The following is a 15,058-nucleotide window of genomic DNA, read 5'->3' as shown; positions in this document are numbered from 1 at the left end:
TTGGAACAAATTCAACAAGCTAATTCCAAAGACCTGCGGAAACGGTTAATATCAAATTTGACAGCAATCATAATGAAAAAGGATATAAAGAGATTTGCTGTTTATGCCTATGTTTTTTGTTTTTTGTACACAAGAAAACCTAGCAAAAATGCTGGTTTTAAATTATAAACAACCCCAAACTAAAGGCCGTATTACAAAAAGGTTTTCAAAGGTGAAAATGTAATTCACAAATGTTTGCCTGTATAAATTTGCTGTTTCCAGTCCTAAAATATTACATCTGCACCTTCAATGGTTGAGCATCAAAAGGTCCAGTCCCTGGAATCTTACCACCCTGGATGGAGCACCTGAAGGATGATGCAGGTCTTTTGTCAGGTATTATTTTCCTGTTTCTGAAGGACACAGCAGTTCATTTGGCTCAGACGCTTCTTATGCCCTCTACCTGTGCAGTGTCCTCAAATTGTTTAAGGACATGACTTTTATTCCCCTTTTATATCTTGAGAATCAGGTTTCAGGAGACGCACTGTAATGCTCGTCATTGTTAGTTAATTTCAAGGCAGCAGCTACATAACTGAGATTGGTGTTTTTTATTGGCAGGGTTGTTGTAGTCCTAATATGTCTAGAGATATGTTCCGAACTAGAACCACCAGGCTACTAAACAGTTCAAATGCTGCACTATTGTACAGATCAGACACTTAACAAGTCTGCACTTCTTTTATTTACTGTATCTGTTATTTATGTTTTCAACTAACGGGGCAGTATTATGTAAAATCAACTTTTTTGAGCTTCACATCATATTATAATGTTATTTCCTCATTAAAAACATACACACAGTGTTGCCTGAATTCTTTGATGCATCTTTGAGAAATCCTTTAGTCTCCCATGGCAACCATTTAGCTGTGCAAAAAAACTAGGTGGACATAGCCCCGCCTTCCAGACACAGCTCCTCCTCTAAGCTACAGTTTCCAAGCCTAAGAGCTTCTGCCTCAAAGGGCAGCCCAGATTTTTTCAATCGAAAAACCCAGCTTTACCCTTTGACTTTAACAACTGACACAAATGAACTTTTAGGTGATTTTCTAATTGACTGACATGCACCTGTAATGTTCAAAATATTTCTCATAATGAGAGTAGCTGCCATTTTGAATAGCACTGTACAGAGAGCACATACTTTCCACAACAGAGGTTTTCTTGCATGAAACAAAGCAAATATTTTTTAGATATTTTTTAGCAAGAGCTGATGTTTCAACTGGTGCGATTCTCCCACTCAGTTTCTTCAGACTAATCAGCGGTTACTAGCAAGCACCTGGTTCCACCAGCTACTGAGCTCATTAGAGGAGCTACTTCTGAGTGCAACCCCGATAAAAACGTTGTTAAAGGATTAATAGAGGAGCCATGTTGTGATGACTTAATTAAGGTGGAGCTTCAGAAAGATCAAGAGTTTTTAAAGAGACAGAGGCCTAAATTCAATGCATTCATATACAAAGTCAAATTTCTTTAAAGTCATATTTGATATTTACAGAATTTTTATAACAACTGAAGGTAACATAGATACTGGATTGTGCTATAAAATGGCACTGTTGGCCTGTAAAATATTTAAGACTGCCCCTTTCACATCAATCTGTTCTAATTAAGACATGCTGTCTCGCCTTCATATGTGGATTATAACTTGTCACAATAAGTCAGTTACATTTCCTGGAGTAACTTTTTGTGAAAGAAAAAAAAAACTTAGTTGCAGGTTTAGTTTAACTGTACTCCACTTTTTACTTTTACTTGAGTATTACTGTGAAAATATCACTACTCCTACTTGATAAAATTACTGGATACCCTATACTGTGAGTAACTTCACTAAATGAAGAACAAGACTGTTTTAATCAAAATTGCATGAGACACAGACACACACCTACAGTTTCAGTTAAAGTGAGATCACTCGTTTTGTACACAAGCTTTGTTCTAATGTTATTTTCTCTCTACTGAGCCTTTTGTGCAACTTGGAGATCAGTATATATTGTTATTGGATTCATTGCGCGCGTGTGTGTGTGTGTGTGTGTGTGTGTGTGTGTGTGTGTGTGTGCGTGCGTGCGTGCGTGCGTGCGTGTAACTGCGTGTTTTATATGTTTACATGGAAAAAGATTATTTAGGAAAGTGTTTATCTTGCCTAAATTTGTTTTGTTTCCACTCTAATATTTAAAGTAACAAATATTGTGCATAACTTTATATTTTTCTCTGATGACATCATTTTTAAATATTAAGCAGTTAGATTTTTAATTAAATATTTTTTAACTTTAAGAATTTCTTAGATGGCTACTTTTTAATGTTGCTCGTACTTGATTACAATTTTTGTCTACTCTACCCGACGCTGGTCATTTTGTTCTAAGCCAATTAGGATACTGATGGGTTCATTTCAATAAATTAAATTGTCACTAAAAAGTGAATATTTTTTTGGGAATTTAATACTGCAGCTCATATGATATAGATTTGCTACACACTCAGTGATATATATTCTAAGCATGTTTTTCTGGTCATTTTAACCAAGTTTAAACAATCTAAAAATTCAGTTTCTAGAAAAACTTTCAGCAGACCAGTAAAAGGGACTTTAACAAAGGTTAAGTGAAAATAAATAAATCTAAATAAACTACTCTTCTGGTAAGTACAGTTGTCTAATTGAAAAAGACTTATTATTATTAATAAAACAAAACTTTTTCTTGAGGCAACTTTTGAAAATGTATTTGTCCCCTTATATATGTCACCTGAATGTTCCAGATTTGTACATATTTGAATGTTAGATGAGAGCTTGAGTAAGAACAGTTTCCGTTGATCTAATTGAGTAGAGAAGCTCATCCAAACCAACCTGGCCATGTGTAAAATAGTACTTTCTTCCTAAGCCTAATACCTGCTTGTGCCGCCCTTGATGCTACAGCTGCTATCAAGGATTTGCTATCCTTGCTAGACTTTCACATTGCTGTGGAAGAATTTTAACTCCGTCTTCTTTGCAGAATTGTTTTAGATCAGCCACCCTGAAGGGTTTCTGAGCAATAAGATTAATCCGCATCTTCAGATTCAAGTCTAGATCATAACAAGGTCACTCCAAAGTTTGATGGTCAGAAATTCTCCTCTGAAGCACCAAAGCAACCCCAGACCATTCACCATGTTGAACTACCAGGATGATGTCCTTTTCCAAAATGCTGCATTAGATTTCAGAGGATTTACAATTTCCAAACATTATGCTGTTGTGTCACCAGTTCACAGAATACTCACCAAAAACTCTAAAGGATCATCAAGATGTGTTTCGGTAAACGTTAGATGGACCTTTGCATTCTGTATTCTTTTTAGTTAGTATTAGTAGCTTTAGTTGGAGTTCTGGGCTCTTTAGTGATCTCCTGGATCAGGTGTCACTCTAGGAGTGATCTTGGTGGGCTGACCACTCCTGGGAAGTCCTAACACTGTACCAGGTTCCAGCCTACATGTTTCATTTCTGCATAATGGCTCCTGCTGTGGTTTGCAGGAGTGCCAAAGCCTTAGAACTGGTCCTGGAAATCTGTTCTGGAAATGTACATTTTGTACATTTTTAAATTAACCAACTCAGTCGCACATTCACTTAGACTGGATTATACTTTTTTTTATAACTACACGGTGTGTATGCTGAAAGTTGCTTACTGTACAGTATTTTTATTCTTTATTCTGTTTCTATTTGCTTTGATTGCCTGTCACTTTGCTGCTTTTGTAATAATTCTATTCTATTCTATTCTGAACCTTTAAATAGGCACAATGTGTTTTATTTTAGTTTTTGTTATTTTTCATGCAGTCTTAAAGGTTCTATTTAAGTGATTTCTTCATTCTGCAGGTCTGGTATATCAGATCTGGATTAAAATCATTTCTCAAAGAAATAAGACTAATCAATTAACAAGGAAGGCAATTACTTTCACATGGGGCAAGGTTGATTTGGATAACTATCTTTATTATTAAACAAAAGCATGATTTGACTTTTTAATTAATATGATTTGACTTTTTATGCTATTTGAATATTGTGTGCGTGCGTGCGTGCGTGCGTGCGTGCGTGCGTGCGTGCGTGTAAATGTGAATATAAACTTTTTTTTTTTTGCATTATTTGAGGTCTGAAAGTGCTGCATCTTTTTCGTTAATTTAACTATTTCTCATTTTGCATTTTGTGTAAAAAAATACTAATCTTTTGCTTGGAATTTCGGAGACATGTTGTGAGTAATTCATAGAATAAAAGGAACAATGTTCATTTTACTCAAATATATACTTGTGAAATGTAAAATCAGAGAAACTGATCATTTTACATTGGTCTCTTTTTTTTTCCCCTACAGCTGTATATTATGTTACAGATAATAAAAACCCAAAATTCAACATCTTTATTCAGGTCATCCTTATCTGGATATTAAATAATTTAGTGATTAGAAACATACAAGTATATCACAACAGAAATATGAAATATGCACAGGGCACTTTTTCCCATAAATGAAAGTGGATCAAGACTTTTGACCAGAATATTCAGTATGCAGAACACTCTGTATATCCAACATCAGTGGAATAAGTTGGCCATGCTCTGCTGCAGGTAGAGGCCTGTGTCGATTTGCCTAGCTTCTGTGTGTTGTGTCGGGAAAGCAGAACGGGAGCGTCCTCCGCTCTGGTCCCCCTCTGTTCAGCGGGAGCAACAAACGCGCTGTAATTCGGCTGCCGGGGAGCTTCATTAGGCTCCTGCCAGCGGGCCCCCAAAACAAGTCTGCAACACGGAACAGGTGTGTGCGCGCGACACAGCGCCATTGCTCTTTTATGTGCGCGCGCGTGCTCGCGTAACCAAATGAAACAAAATACCACACAACATGCTGGGTCACATTTGTAGTACTTACATCAGTGTATATCTGTCGACGCTGAAAATAATGTGAAGCCCATCACACACACACACACACACACACACACACACACACACACGCCGCTCACTGTACCTAGAATATATTGTGTTCCATCAAAATCAGATGACAGGCGTGGTCATTAAATGAAACGCTAACCGCAGTTTGTTTGTTGCCAGGATCAGTTAATTAGTTGATGGGAGAGGAGGGTTTGTACCTTATGGAGGTCGATGCGGATCCTCTCCTCTCCTTTATGCGGGCTCTCGGGCCACAGGTGATAGCTGGAGCCGTAGTTGGGGCTGTCTTTGCTGCTGTGGCTGCCAGAAGAAGACGAGTTCCCGTATGCGTGCGGTGTTGCAGGGGGGGTTACGCGGCTGTTTGGCTGCGCCTGACCGCCCTCCGCGGCGATCCGTCCACACTTATTGCGATCTCTGTCACAGTGCTGCTGCTGCTGCTGCTGCTGCTGCTGCTGCTGCTGCTGCGAAGGCTGGGGACGGAGCCCCGGCGCGCCTTGCTGCTGCTGCTGCAGCCGCTGCTGCTGCCGATGCTGCAGCAGCTGCTGCCGCTCCTGCTGTTGCAGCAGAGGAGCCCGGTGAGTTCTACATAGCTCTCCGGAACCGCTTGCGCAGTAGTTGACGGGCAGGCTGCTTCCCACCAGTAGCTGTTGCTGCGCTCGCAATTGTGGGATCTGTTGCTGCTGCAGATCCTGAATCTGACACTCGAACGCTTTCTTAGCCTCGTTTGACTCGCGTGCATTTAAAGAGTGCCCTTTTTGTGAGTTTGCACGGCTTCCTTCAGGGGAGGGGTCCCTCTGTTGGAGTCCTAAATGACAGTGCTGCTGCTGCTGCTGCTGCTGTGGTTGCAACAACTGCCTGTGGTCTTGGTGCCCTCCTGCTCTTCCTCCTCCCCTGCAGCGTTCCACGGTGTTCGCCTGTTGGTAATTATTGGCGCTCCTTCGGAGACGATCCCCTCTTCCAGATCTCCGGGAAAAGCGCAGAGAGGAGGAGGAAGACGTTGGTGGCGGCGGCAGAAGTGGTGGGAAAGGCGGGGAGGACTGCGGGGGGAGAGAGTCTACAGGATGGGATTGATTTGGAGGAAGGCTCGCTTCTTGTTCCAAGAAACTGCAGTGGCAGCTTGGAAAAACAGCCTCCCTCTCTGACTGCAGCGGCGGCGGTTGCTGCGAGCCGTCCGGGGCCCAGGGAATGGGATCCTGCCGTAGGTGCACCGGCTGACCAGCGCTGGGTTCGCCGCCTCGCTGTGAAGGTCGCCGGCTGCTGTCGCAGCTCGCCAGCGGCAGCGGGTCGCCGCTGTGAACCGGTCTCCGAGGGGGCTGGCTCACACACGGGAGCTCCTGGAGGCTCTGGCGCTGAGCGGCGGTGGTTGGAGTGCGGACTCTGTGGTGAGAAGAGGGCGGGGGCGGCAGACTGAAAACGGGCGCGACTTGCTCTCGGCTCTGCTCGTTGTTCCCTCGCTCTTCGTCTGGTGTGTGGTGCTGATGGACCGCTCCCGCGTTCCGATGCCGCATCCCCTTATCCGCCTCGTCGCGCTGTGGGTGCTCCTTTGCCGTGCAGAGCTTCGACACCCATTCATTGCGATCAGTCCCAGCAGAGTAGGACCGACTAGTACCATTGGTAGGTTTGACCAGGACCTGCCTTAAGACGTCACCGTACAGCCACAACACCGCCTTCGACTCAATATCGGTCCAGTGCGTGCCATGCGCACAGGTTGCAGGGGATCGATCACTCCGGTAGGGTGGCTCCCACAATAGGCAATGTGAGGTGCTAAAAAGTGGTTCACTCCTGCTTTCACGGTCAGTCTGCTGCGGATCTCTACTTTTTCCATACAGTGTCAGAAATCCTTTCCGCCGCCGTGTCACCTGTCTGAATCGAACACGACACTTTGCTCCAATGTAGAGGCGATTTCATTTCTATTTGCGATGACATCATGTCACCAAAGTGTGAGCTGTTGAGACAATAGTGATCGTCCTCGTGCAAATCCAGTTTCCATTTATTGGTATAAATCAAACCAGGGTAAGCCATGCCGTCAGGGTCTCATCCTGCCACATTCCTGTAAGAGTTCATCATTAAACAGCTGCTTTAGTCTGATTAGGCGATGACCAGTCAGGAAGAAAAGCTGAGTAGATATCTGCTTTTTTTTTTTTCCTTGCATCTGCCTAAACTGTCACATCATCACCAAATGAGCAAAAATTATCATAAATCAAAGTGATTTTGCTGTGGCCTTTAAAAATCACATTGTTACAAATATCACTATTTTAAAGTCCATGAAACATTAAGAAACACCGAAATGCCATTAGAACATAGATTTCTCCTACATACTGTATGCTTTTGTACATGACCATTAAAAAAACTGAGTTTGATAAATGTTTTCACAGAAAAACTTGGGTAAACATCTCTGAATTCCACCTTAGGAGTTATTATTTTGTCCCTTAGTGAAATCATAACAGCCAGTAAAAAGAGCTTAAGCCTCACCAGTAGAGTTGACACCCGTCCCTTAAAATATGGAATCGTTCCGTATTTGGCTGTTAAATGTTGCGTCCCGTATTGAACCGATACAGGACGCGATTTGTTCCGTATTTCTATAAATGTATAATAGACATGCCTATCTATCACACACACACACACACACACACACACACACACACACACACACACACACACACACACATATCAAGACTAATTGTAACAATAATGACCAAAATAAAAACACAGGATATATTAAGGTCAGCTAAATTGTCGTGGCGGGAGCTAAAGGACCCCAGAACGCTAAGGACCGGCTGTTGTGGTTGCCTGGAGGCGGACACTATGTAGCCGCGGTGAGCTGCTATCGACCGCGTCTTTTTAAAACATCCTCAACCCGATATTCTACCGTCCTTATAAGCAAAACCTCTCGTAAAGATATAGACTTGAGAGGGAAGACTCAAATCCCAGGCTGAACATGTTAGTGTGGATGAATACAGTCAATTAAAACAAATGTGTTCATCCTGGCGTGGTGTGCTGTATGATAGATCAGGAGAGGAACTGCAGACCCGTTAGAACGTAAAGAACCAAACATCAGCATCTCTTCATCCCTCAATCATCTCCTGAGGCTGATATGGTACAGAACATTTCTGACTGAAAACTTCAATTCAACAATTATAGCTTTAATGAGGAATTGTTCTTGCACTGCATAATTTGCCTGATTAGTCATTCACACATTTTAGGTTACCTCTTTACTGGATTCATGTTACCTCTTTACTGAATTCATGACTAAGCCATTCTTACACATGACTATGTCCTATGTAGAATAAAAGCATCCCCATAGGATGATGCACCCTGTACCTTAGGTTCTCATCTGATCAGAGCAAATTCTTATGTTTACAAACAAGACTTCTTGAAGCTTTCTATTAACAATTTGTTTCTTCTGCCTCTTTTCCACAGACATCAGATTCTAAACTGATCTTCCAGAGCTACTTGTTAAGATTAATCTTCTCCCCCTCAGTTTTAGGTAGATGTCCATGTCTTGGCAGGTTAGCACCAGCAGTTGCTCCATCCTCTTTCCATTTTTAATCAATGCATTGAACAGAGTGGTGTGAGATGTTGCTGTAAACGTCTTACTGACTGTGGGCTGTGATCCTGCTGTCTGATTTTGAAAATTAATTTTCAAAAATAAATTTGCTTGAATTTGAAAAAGCTAAACATTTTTGATGCTAGGGTAAAGTGTTTTTTTTGGCTATATTAATATTTGTTTATTTTGCCAATGGAAAAATTGTAATGGAAACACATTTTTTCACTGGTCACATGATCAACAACAGGACGTTACTACTGCAGAAAACCACAAAGAAGACGACAGGAGTTGGAGGATGGTGGCGCAACATGTTTTGTCGTATAAACAAACTTATTTTCATTATATTTCTTATACAATGGAAACACTGCAATTGTGAAATTGTGCTTTTACAACATTAGTGGAATACTGATAAAGTTTTGCGCAGATTTGTAAACACAGCTTAGGAACTCTGGTGTGATAAACCACAGGTAAGTTATGTTTCAACACAGGAGGCAATCAGGGCCATTTAGGTTTGGATTTTTATCTCCCATAATAATTAACATCTTCATTAAAAACTGCATTTTGGTTAAAATTGGTTTGATGTTCTGAAACACTGAATTGTGACAAACATGCAAAACAAAATGGAATCAGGAAGGGAGCAAACATTGTTCACACCATACTGAGATGAGATAATCATTTGTAAGCTGCTGTTTGCTCTGGTATTTATTTAGCACTACCAGAGTGAAGAGGTGGAGTACAAACAGTTATTTTTCTGATTATATTTGTAAAATTTATATTTTTTTAAAAAGCATCATTTATTCACTGCTCTGTGTTTGTGGTGACAAAATGAAAATGTTGAATGCCTGGGAATACGTCTGCAAAACAGCATCTTGAAGTGAAATTAAATTTCTTTGAGATCGGAGCCTAATTTCTGAAACGGTGTAATTATTTTTGGGTCCCATATCACAAAGCATATTGTTTTCCAGTGGAACTCTTTTGACGTGTTCTGTAATGGTGCACATGCCTGCTTTAGATGCAGCTCTTTGTCCACTTTCTGTCTCTTTCCTGGTCACACACACAACCACACACATCTCCCTGCTTCACCACAGCCGTCTTCTTTACACACGTATCCACTTCCTTGGTTCTGTGCAGAAGTAAACAACCTGCAACCCTGTTTCTTGGAAGAAGAGAGAAAATAGGGTTTGCTAGCTTGGTCAGTCTGTTGGGTATTTATAAGTTCAAGACATGTTAAGTTTAGTTGAATAATTCACATGGAAGATGCAACTTTGCTGTTTAAACTAGAAAATGAAACTCCTTCTTGCCAAGAAACTCACACAGGTCACAATGAGCAATTACTTAATGAAAATGATCAGGTTTCTTATGCATGGCTGGCTGGGTTCTGCTCCAAATTCCTGCAGTACTTCATGAAGCTGTAAAATGGCCTGGACCTGAAGCCCCCTACGTTGGCAAAGTGTGCCATCGCTGCAGTCTTCAGACTCATCAAAACTCCAACGAGCTGAGGCAGCTTTAGGGAAGGGATTATTACTTATTCAGAATAGCTAATGTATGATGTAGAAGTTGGCTCTTTTTTCATCTCTGCTCTCCTGTCTCTTTGGCTCAGCCTTATCTCCTCCTCTTCAGTGCACTTTAATGTGGTTTGAGTTATTTATGCCTGTATGTTTCGATTCCAGCCAATTCTTATGAAATTAACTAACAAACAGAGAAAAACCATATTTCTGACACGTTTTTCAGTTTTAATGCTCGAGTATGAGCAGTAACATCAATTGGTATCATTAACTGCCGTTAACATTTACACTAATTCACACCGCTCTCTGTCCTTGTAACAGGACAAACCTGAATGGTGATGTGGGGGTACTTATCTACAGCATGTATATGTCATCAAAAGGCATAAAATACAGCTATGTCTTCATCCCGGTGGTTTTATTGTGTTACCGACTGCAGGGAAGTGAACCTCCGAACGCTTGAGGAAGGAGCTAGAGAACGGCTGGCCAAAATTAGTGTTCAGAAATCAGATCAACCTTGAGCTAAACGCTGCTTGCTCGGAGGATATTGGAAAACCCAATATCCAACTCGAAACTAACTTCACTGCAGTCGGTAACACAACAAAACCACCGGAATAAAGTTTGTTTTGGTCTGTGGCCTGCAAAGATGGCACAGAGTGACTGCACCTAAACGCCCCACAACGTCTGACGCAGTGACGTTGGTTCCAAAGCTCTATTGGCCAATAGTAGACATAGAAGGTAGCTCTCCTCATTAACATAACACTGCAAAACAGCAAACGGGAAAAACAACAAGTAGAAATATAGCAAGCAAAAATACAGCGAGCAGAAAAGGGAGAAGCAACAAAAGACGAAGCAAAATATCTATTTTTCTTAAAAAAAATACATGTTTAGGGGAAATAAAGAAAATATACACATTACTTTACAGAAATTCATGTGTAAGGAAAAGGAAAAACTAAATGGTAACACTTTATTTGAAGGGGGTTGAATAAGACTGTCATGACACTTTTATAAACATGACATAACACCTGTCACGAACATGATTAAGCCTTCATGAATATTTATGACTGTTGTCATAAAGCGTCATTCTGTAAATTATGACACTTTTAATACAAAGTTGACATTATTCAAAATGTCTTTGTTATGACAACTTGACATTAACCAAGAAATCATTACTGTTTAAACCAGTGTTTCTCAACCCCGGTCCTCATCGCCCCCCTTGTCCTGCATGTTTTAGGTATTTCCCTTCTGCCACACACCTGAATTGAATCTGTGGGTGATTAACAAGCTTCTGCAGTACTTGATGGTAATTCAATCATTTCAATCAGCTGTTCTGGAATAGAGGCACATCTAAAACATGCACAGCAGGGGGGCGGTGAGGACCAGGGTTGAGAAACACTAGTTTAAACTTTACCTTTAATAACATAAAGTTACCTAATTTTTAAAGTGCAATCAGTAATACTTTTATAACAAATTTATATTGGTAATGATTTATTGGTTAATGTCAAGTTGTCATAAAGACATTTTGAATAATGTCAACTTTGTATTAAAAGTGTCATAATATACCGAATGACGCTTTATGACAGTCATAAATATTCATGAAGGCTTATTCATGTTCATGACAGGTGTTATGTCATGTTTATGACAGTGTCATGTCAGTCTTATTCACCCCCTTCAAATAAAGTGTTACCAACTAAATATATATTTATACTTTTATTCTTATTAAAACATATATTTATGCTTTTATTTATTATGTCGGTTTTGGTCCTCCATACATTGTCTCGTGGAGGATGAAAAGGTATCAGAAAGGAGAATTTAAAGGCACAATAATAGTCTTATTTTGGAGAAAATAACTTTGCTTGGTTTGATATGTCTTGCTTTGTCAATCAGAACTTACACTTTTGAAAGATAAAAGTCCCAAACATACACACGCACTCACACACACACACCTTTGTATTTCTATCTTTATAAGGACTTTTCCAGTATAAGTGACTTCCGTTCACTTTAGTAACTGCATTCATGTCTAACCTAGACATTTTATCTAACCTTAACCATTCCAACTGTATTTCTAACTGTAACCAAAATCTAATTTATGCCTTACTTCTGAATCTAACCACTAAACCTAAGTAATGGGGCCCACTGCATCGGGACCACACTTTGGTCCCCATGAGGCCCATTGGTCTTCAGAAGGTCAGTAAATATGCCAGAAATTGTCCTCAGAAGAATAGCTAAAAAAGTGCACACACACGCACACACGCGCGCACGCCCACACACACACTCACACACCTTACTGCGTCAGAGTATGTCACTTAATATATTAAAAAGCTATGGAAGTCTGGCCAATCAATCTTTGGAAAACAGGAGTACAAAAAAGCTTTTGTTCCAACTCAGTAGTTTAATATTTACCCATGAGAAACTCTCTTTGTCATGCAAGATGGCAGAGTGTAAAGCAGCCATCTTAAATTAGTCTGTCAGTTTACTTCATGTCATTGCAATGGCTGTCATCTTACACAGAAATGACCTACCGGAGCAACGCCACCAGCACCGAGTGTCTACTGGAGCAGAAATGATGGAGAACTCTGACCAGATAAAACCGTTCCCAGGTCAGTCTGTGTGAACGCTCATGTCCATGATCAGCTACCTGCAGTTCTTCTGATTCTTGTTGTGATCCATCGAAGCTTTGGCTACACTGCATGCATTTCTAGGGCAGGCAGTAAAAAATGATGCATGAGGTAACATGCTTGAGAGATCCAGGTCGTCAGCCACAGAAGTGGCAGAGGCAGGGCACTGTGCCCACTGATGAAATTTATCTCAGGCAGCGAAGATCACTGCCTTAGATTTGCTTATGTACTCAAATGACTGCACAACCTTGCCATCATTCAAGAGGAGGAACATCCAGGGAGAATGACTGTTAGACATCGGCTGACATGTTTGCATCATAAAGTCCCATAAATAGGTAGAGTCCTGCAAGGCAGACAACACTGACAAATTAACTTCTGCTACCATGACGGACAATGACAAAGCACAGGGAGTGATATAGTGGACTGGTAAATTGCTATAATGCAAAAGCATGCCAGGTTACATCCAAGATGAGATGAGATGAGATGGGGTCCTATTTAAAGACCTGGAAAATGTGATGTCCAAAGAGCATCCTGGGTGCACCAGCATCTCAGAGGAGTCATAAATTACAACAATTAGACTTCGTGGATGAAATCGCCTCTTAGAAGCTGTTGAATTAAATTTTCTGACACTCAGCTCTTTTACTGATAAATGGCAGAAATGTTAAAAACAATATCCTTTGAAAGAAGAGAAAAAATGAAGAAAATCTGCAAAGATAATCTTAACTTCAAGAAAAGCTCGACTTAAACTGAAACAGGAAATTAAGGTGTCAGTGGGCCAAGAGGGACCATGGCACATTGTAGCAGCCTTGATAGTAATTATGCAGCTGTAGATTTCTATAAGGTTTAAGTTAAATTTTTTTAAAATACAAAACTAATGAACATTTACATGTAAATACATGAGATTACAGCCCAGTGGCTAATTTCCATCTCCAGTTCCATTGACAGGTTGATGCTAAAACATAGTAAAAACAAGGAGAAAAACAACAAAATAATGGTACTGAATAAGAAATGCACAAACCTAAAAGGCCTAAATAGTATGTATGGTAACATAAAATTCATACATGCAATGTTGACATCTTTGGCCAATTTTTACAATGTTTTCTAAATGAAACTCCTTTAGTAACTTTTCTCTTTCAAAATGGCAACGAGTGATATTTTTTTTTTATTTGTGTTGTTTGAGACTTTCATGGCAACAGCACTCTGCAGCTCGGCTGCAGCCTCTGTCATGAGCGAGCAGTGAGACCAGCCATTATTCGCCATTAGCTTCTCCAGCTTCCTCAGTACTGCATCCAGTCTCACACAGTTGTGTGTTCAACACCAAACCTTCACCAAATAGTCAGAGCAGAGCAGACCCATTCCAGTCTGTGTCCACATTGCAAATAAATCACACATTTGTAAAGATGAGTAATGCTACTGAGCAATGCTCGCCAGTAGTCATAGCTAATAATGTTGAACTAAAAGAATTACACAAAAATGTCAAAACCTGCAAAGAAACATAAAGATAAAACCCTAAATAACATATAGACAGTTTATCAGCAAAAAAGTAGATTTGGTTGAGTTTCTCTCTGTCCTACAGTCACTTTGATGTCCCCAGCACTGACCTGGAGAGAGAGACCACCACTATGCAGAATGTAGACAAAACACTGGGATCAGCAAAAGTACTGCCAGTGTTATGGATGACCAAAACTGCTGTCCTCAAGAAATTTATATTTACTGCTTTTCCTTGTCCTTACACATGTGTTGTCATCAATATATATATGTTTTGTTTTTCCTTTTCTTTATACATGCGCTGTCATCAAAAAATGTTTATTAATTTTTCTTTTCCTTACACGTGTTTTCGTAAACAAATGTATATATTTTGTTTTATCCTCATACAAGCGTCTCTCCTTTTTCTTATTTTTTTTTTAGATAATAAGACCTTGAGTCATTGTTGGTGGAAGTGATCCAAAATCCAAACTTTCAAGATAAACTTGATGTAAAAATGGCGATAGCTGTTCTGAAAACCTTTTATAAAATTCTGCATTGAGACCATCAGTCCCCAGTAACTTATTTAAAGGAAGAGTTTTTTTTTCCCCTTTTTTTAATAATTTCTGTCTTGATCTGAAGTTCCTTTAGCTTTACAAATGTAAATATTGTCCTGGTTCAGTTGTAATTAGTTTCATCTAATCTTTTGTTCTTCAGATATATTTTCCGCCAGAATACCGTTTAGTAAGACCATTTCTTTTTTTTTTTACTTTTGATTCAATTTCCCTTTTTCTTATAGCTATTTCAGCTCCAGTTTTTATCAACATTTTTTGAAGTTCGTATTTTAACTTCAAAATTTTTACTAACTTCTTTCTGACTACAAGCTGTATCCCAATACTTATTAATATTTGTTAAATGTTTTCTTCCACTGTTTTATTAACTAACAGTGAAGAGATGAGTTTCCAGTAAGCCATAATGAAAAAATTTCAGTGGTTTAATTTAGTTTTTTCAATTAAAATAAGCTTATGATCTGATAAAGGAG

General features: G+C 39.8%; 1 protein-coding gene across 2 annotated transcripts in view; it reads right to left on the bottom strand.

The window, feature by feature from the left end:
* The window catches only part of kcnn1a (potassium intermediate/small conductance calcium-activated channel, subfamily N, member 1a), a 92,655-nt gene extending 86,176 nt beyond the window's left edge, over nt 1–6,479 (bottom strand). For both annotated transcript variants that reach the window (XM_017310177.2, XM_008433431.3), the window contains exon 1: nt 5,086–6,479. In XM_017310177.2, coding sequence (XP_017165666.1) covers nt 5,086–6,393 — 1,308 coding nt within the window. In that variant the 5' untranslated portion in view covers nt 6,394–6,479. The remainder of the gene's footprint in view (nt 1–5,085) is intronic.
* Between the last annotated feature and the right edge of the window lie 8,579 nt (nt 6,480–15,058).

The sequence above is a fragment of the Poecilia reticulata genome, chromosome 17 (genome assembly GCF_904066995.2).
Source record: "Poecilia reticulata chromosome 17, P_reticulata-male-v2, whole genome shotgun sequence".
Classification (NCBI taxonomy): domain Eukaryota; kingdom Metazoa; phylum Chordata; class Actinopteri; order Cyprinodontiformes; family Poeciliidae; genus Poecilia; species Poecilia reticulata.
Note: the sequence above shows the minus strand (reverse complement) of the source record. Positions and strands in the feature narration are given on the sequence as shown.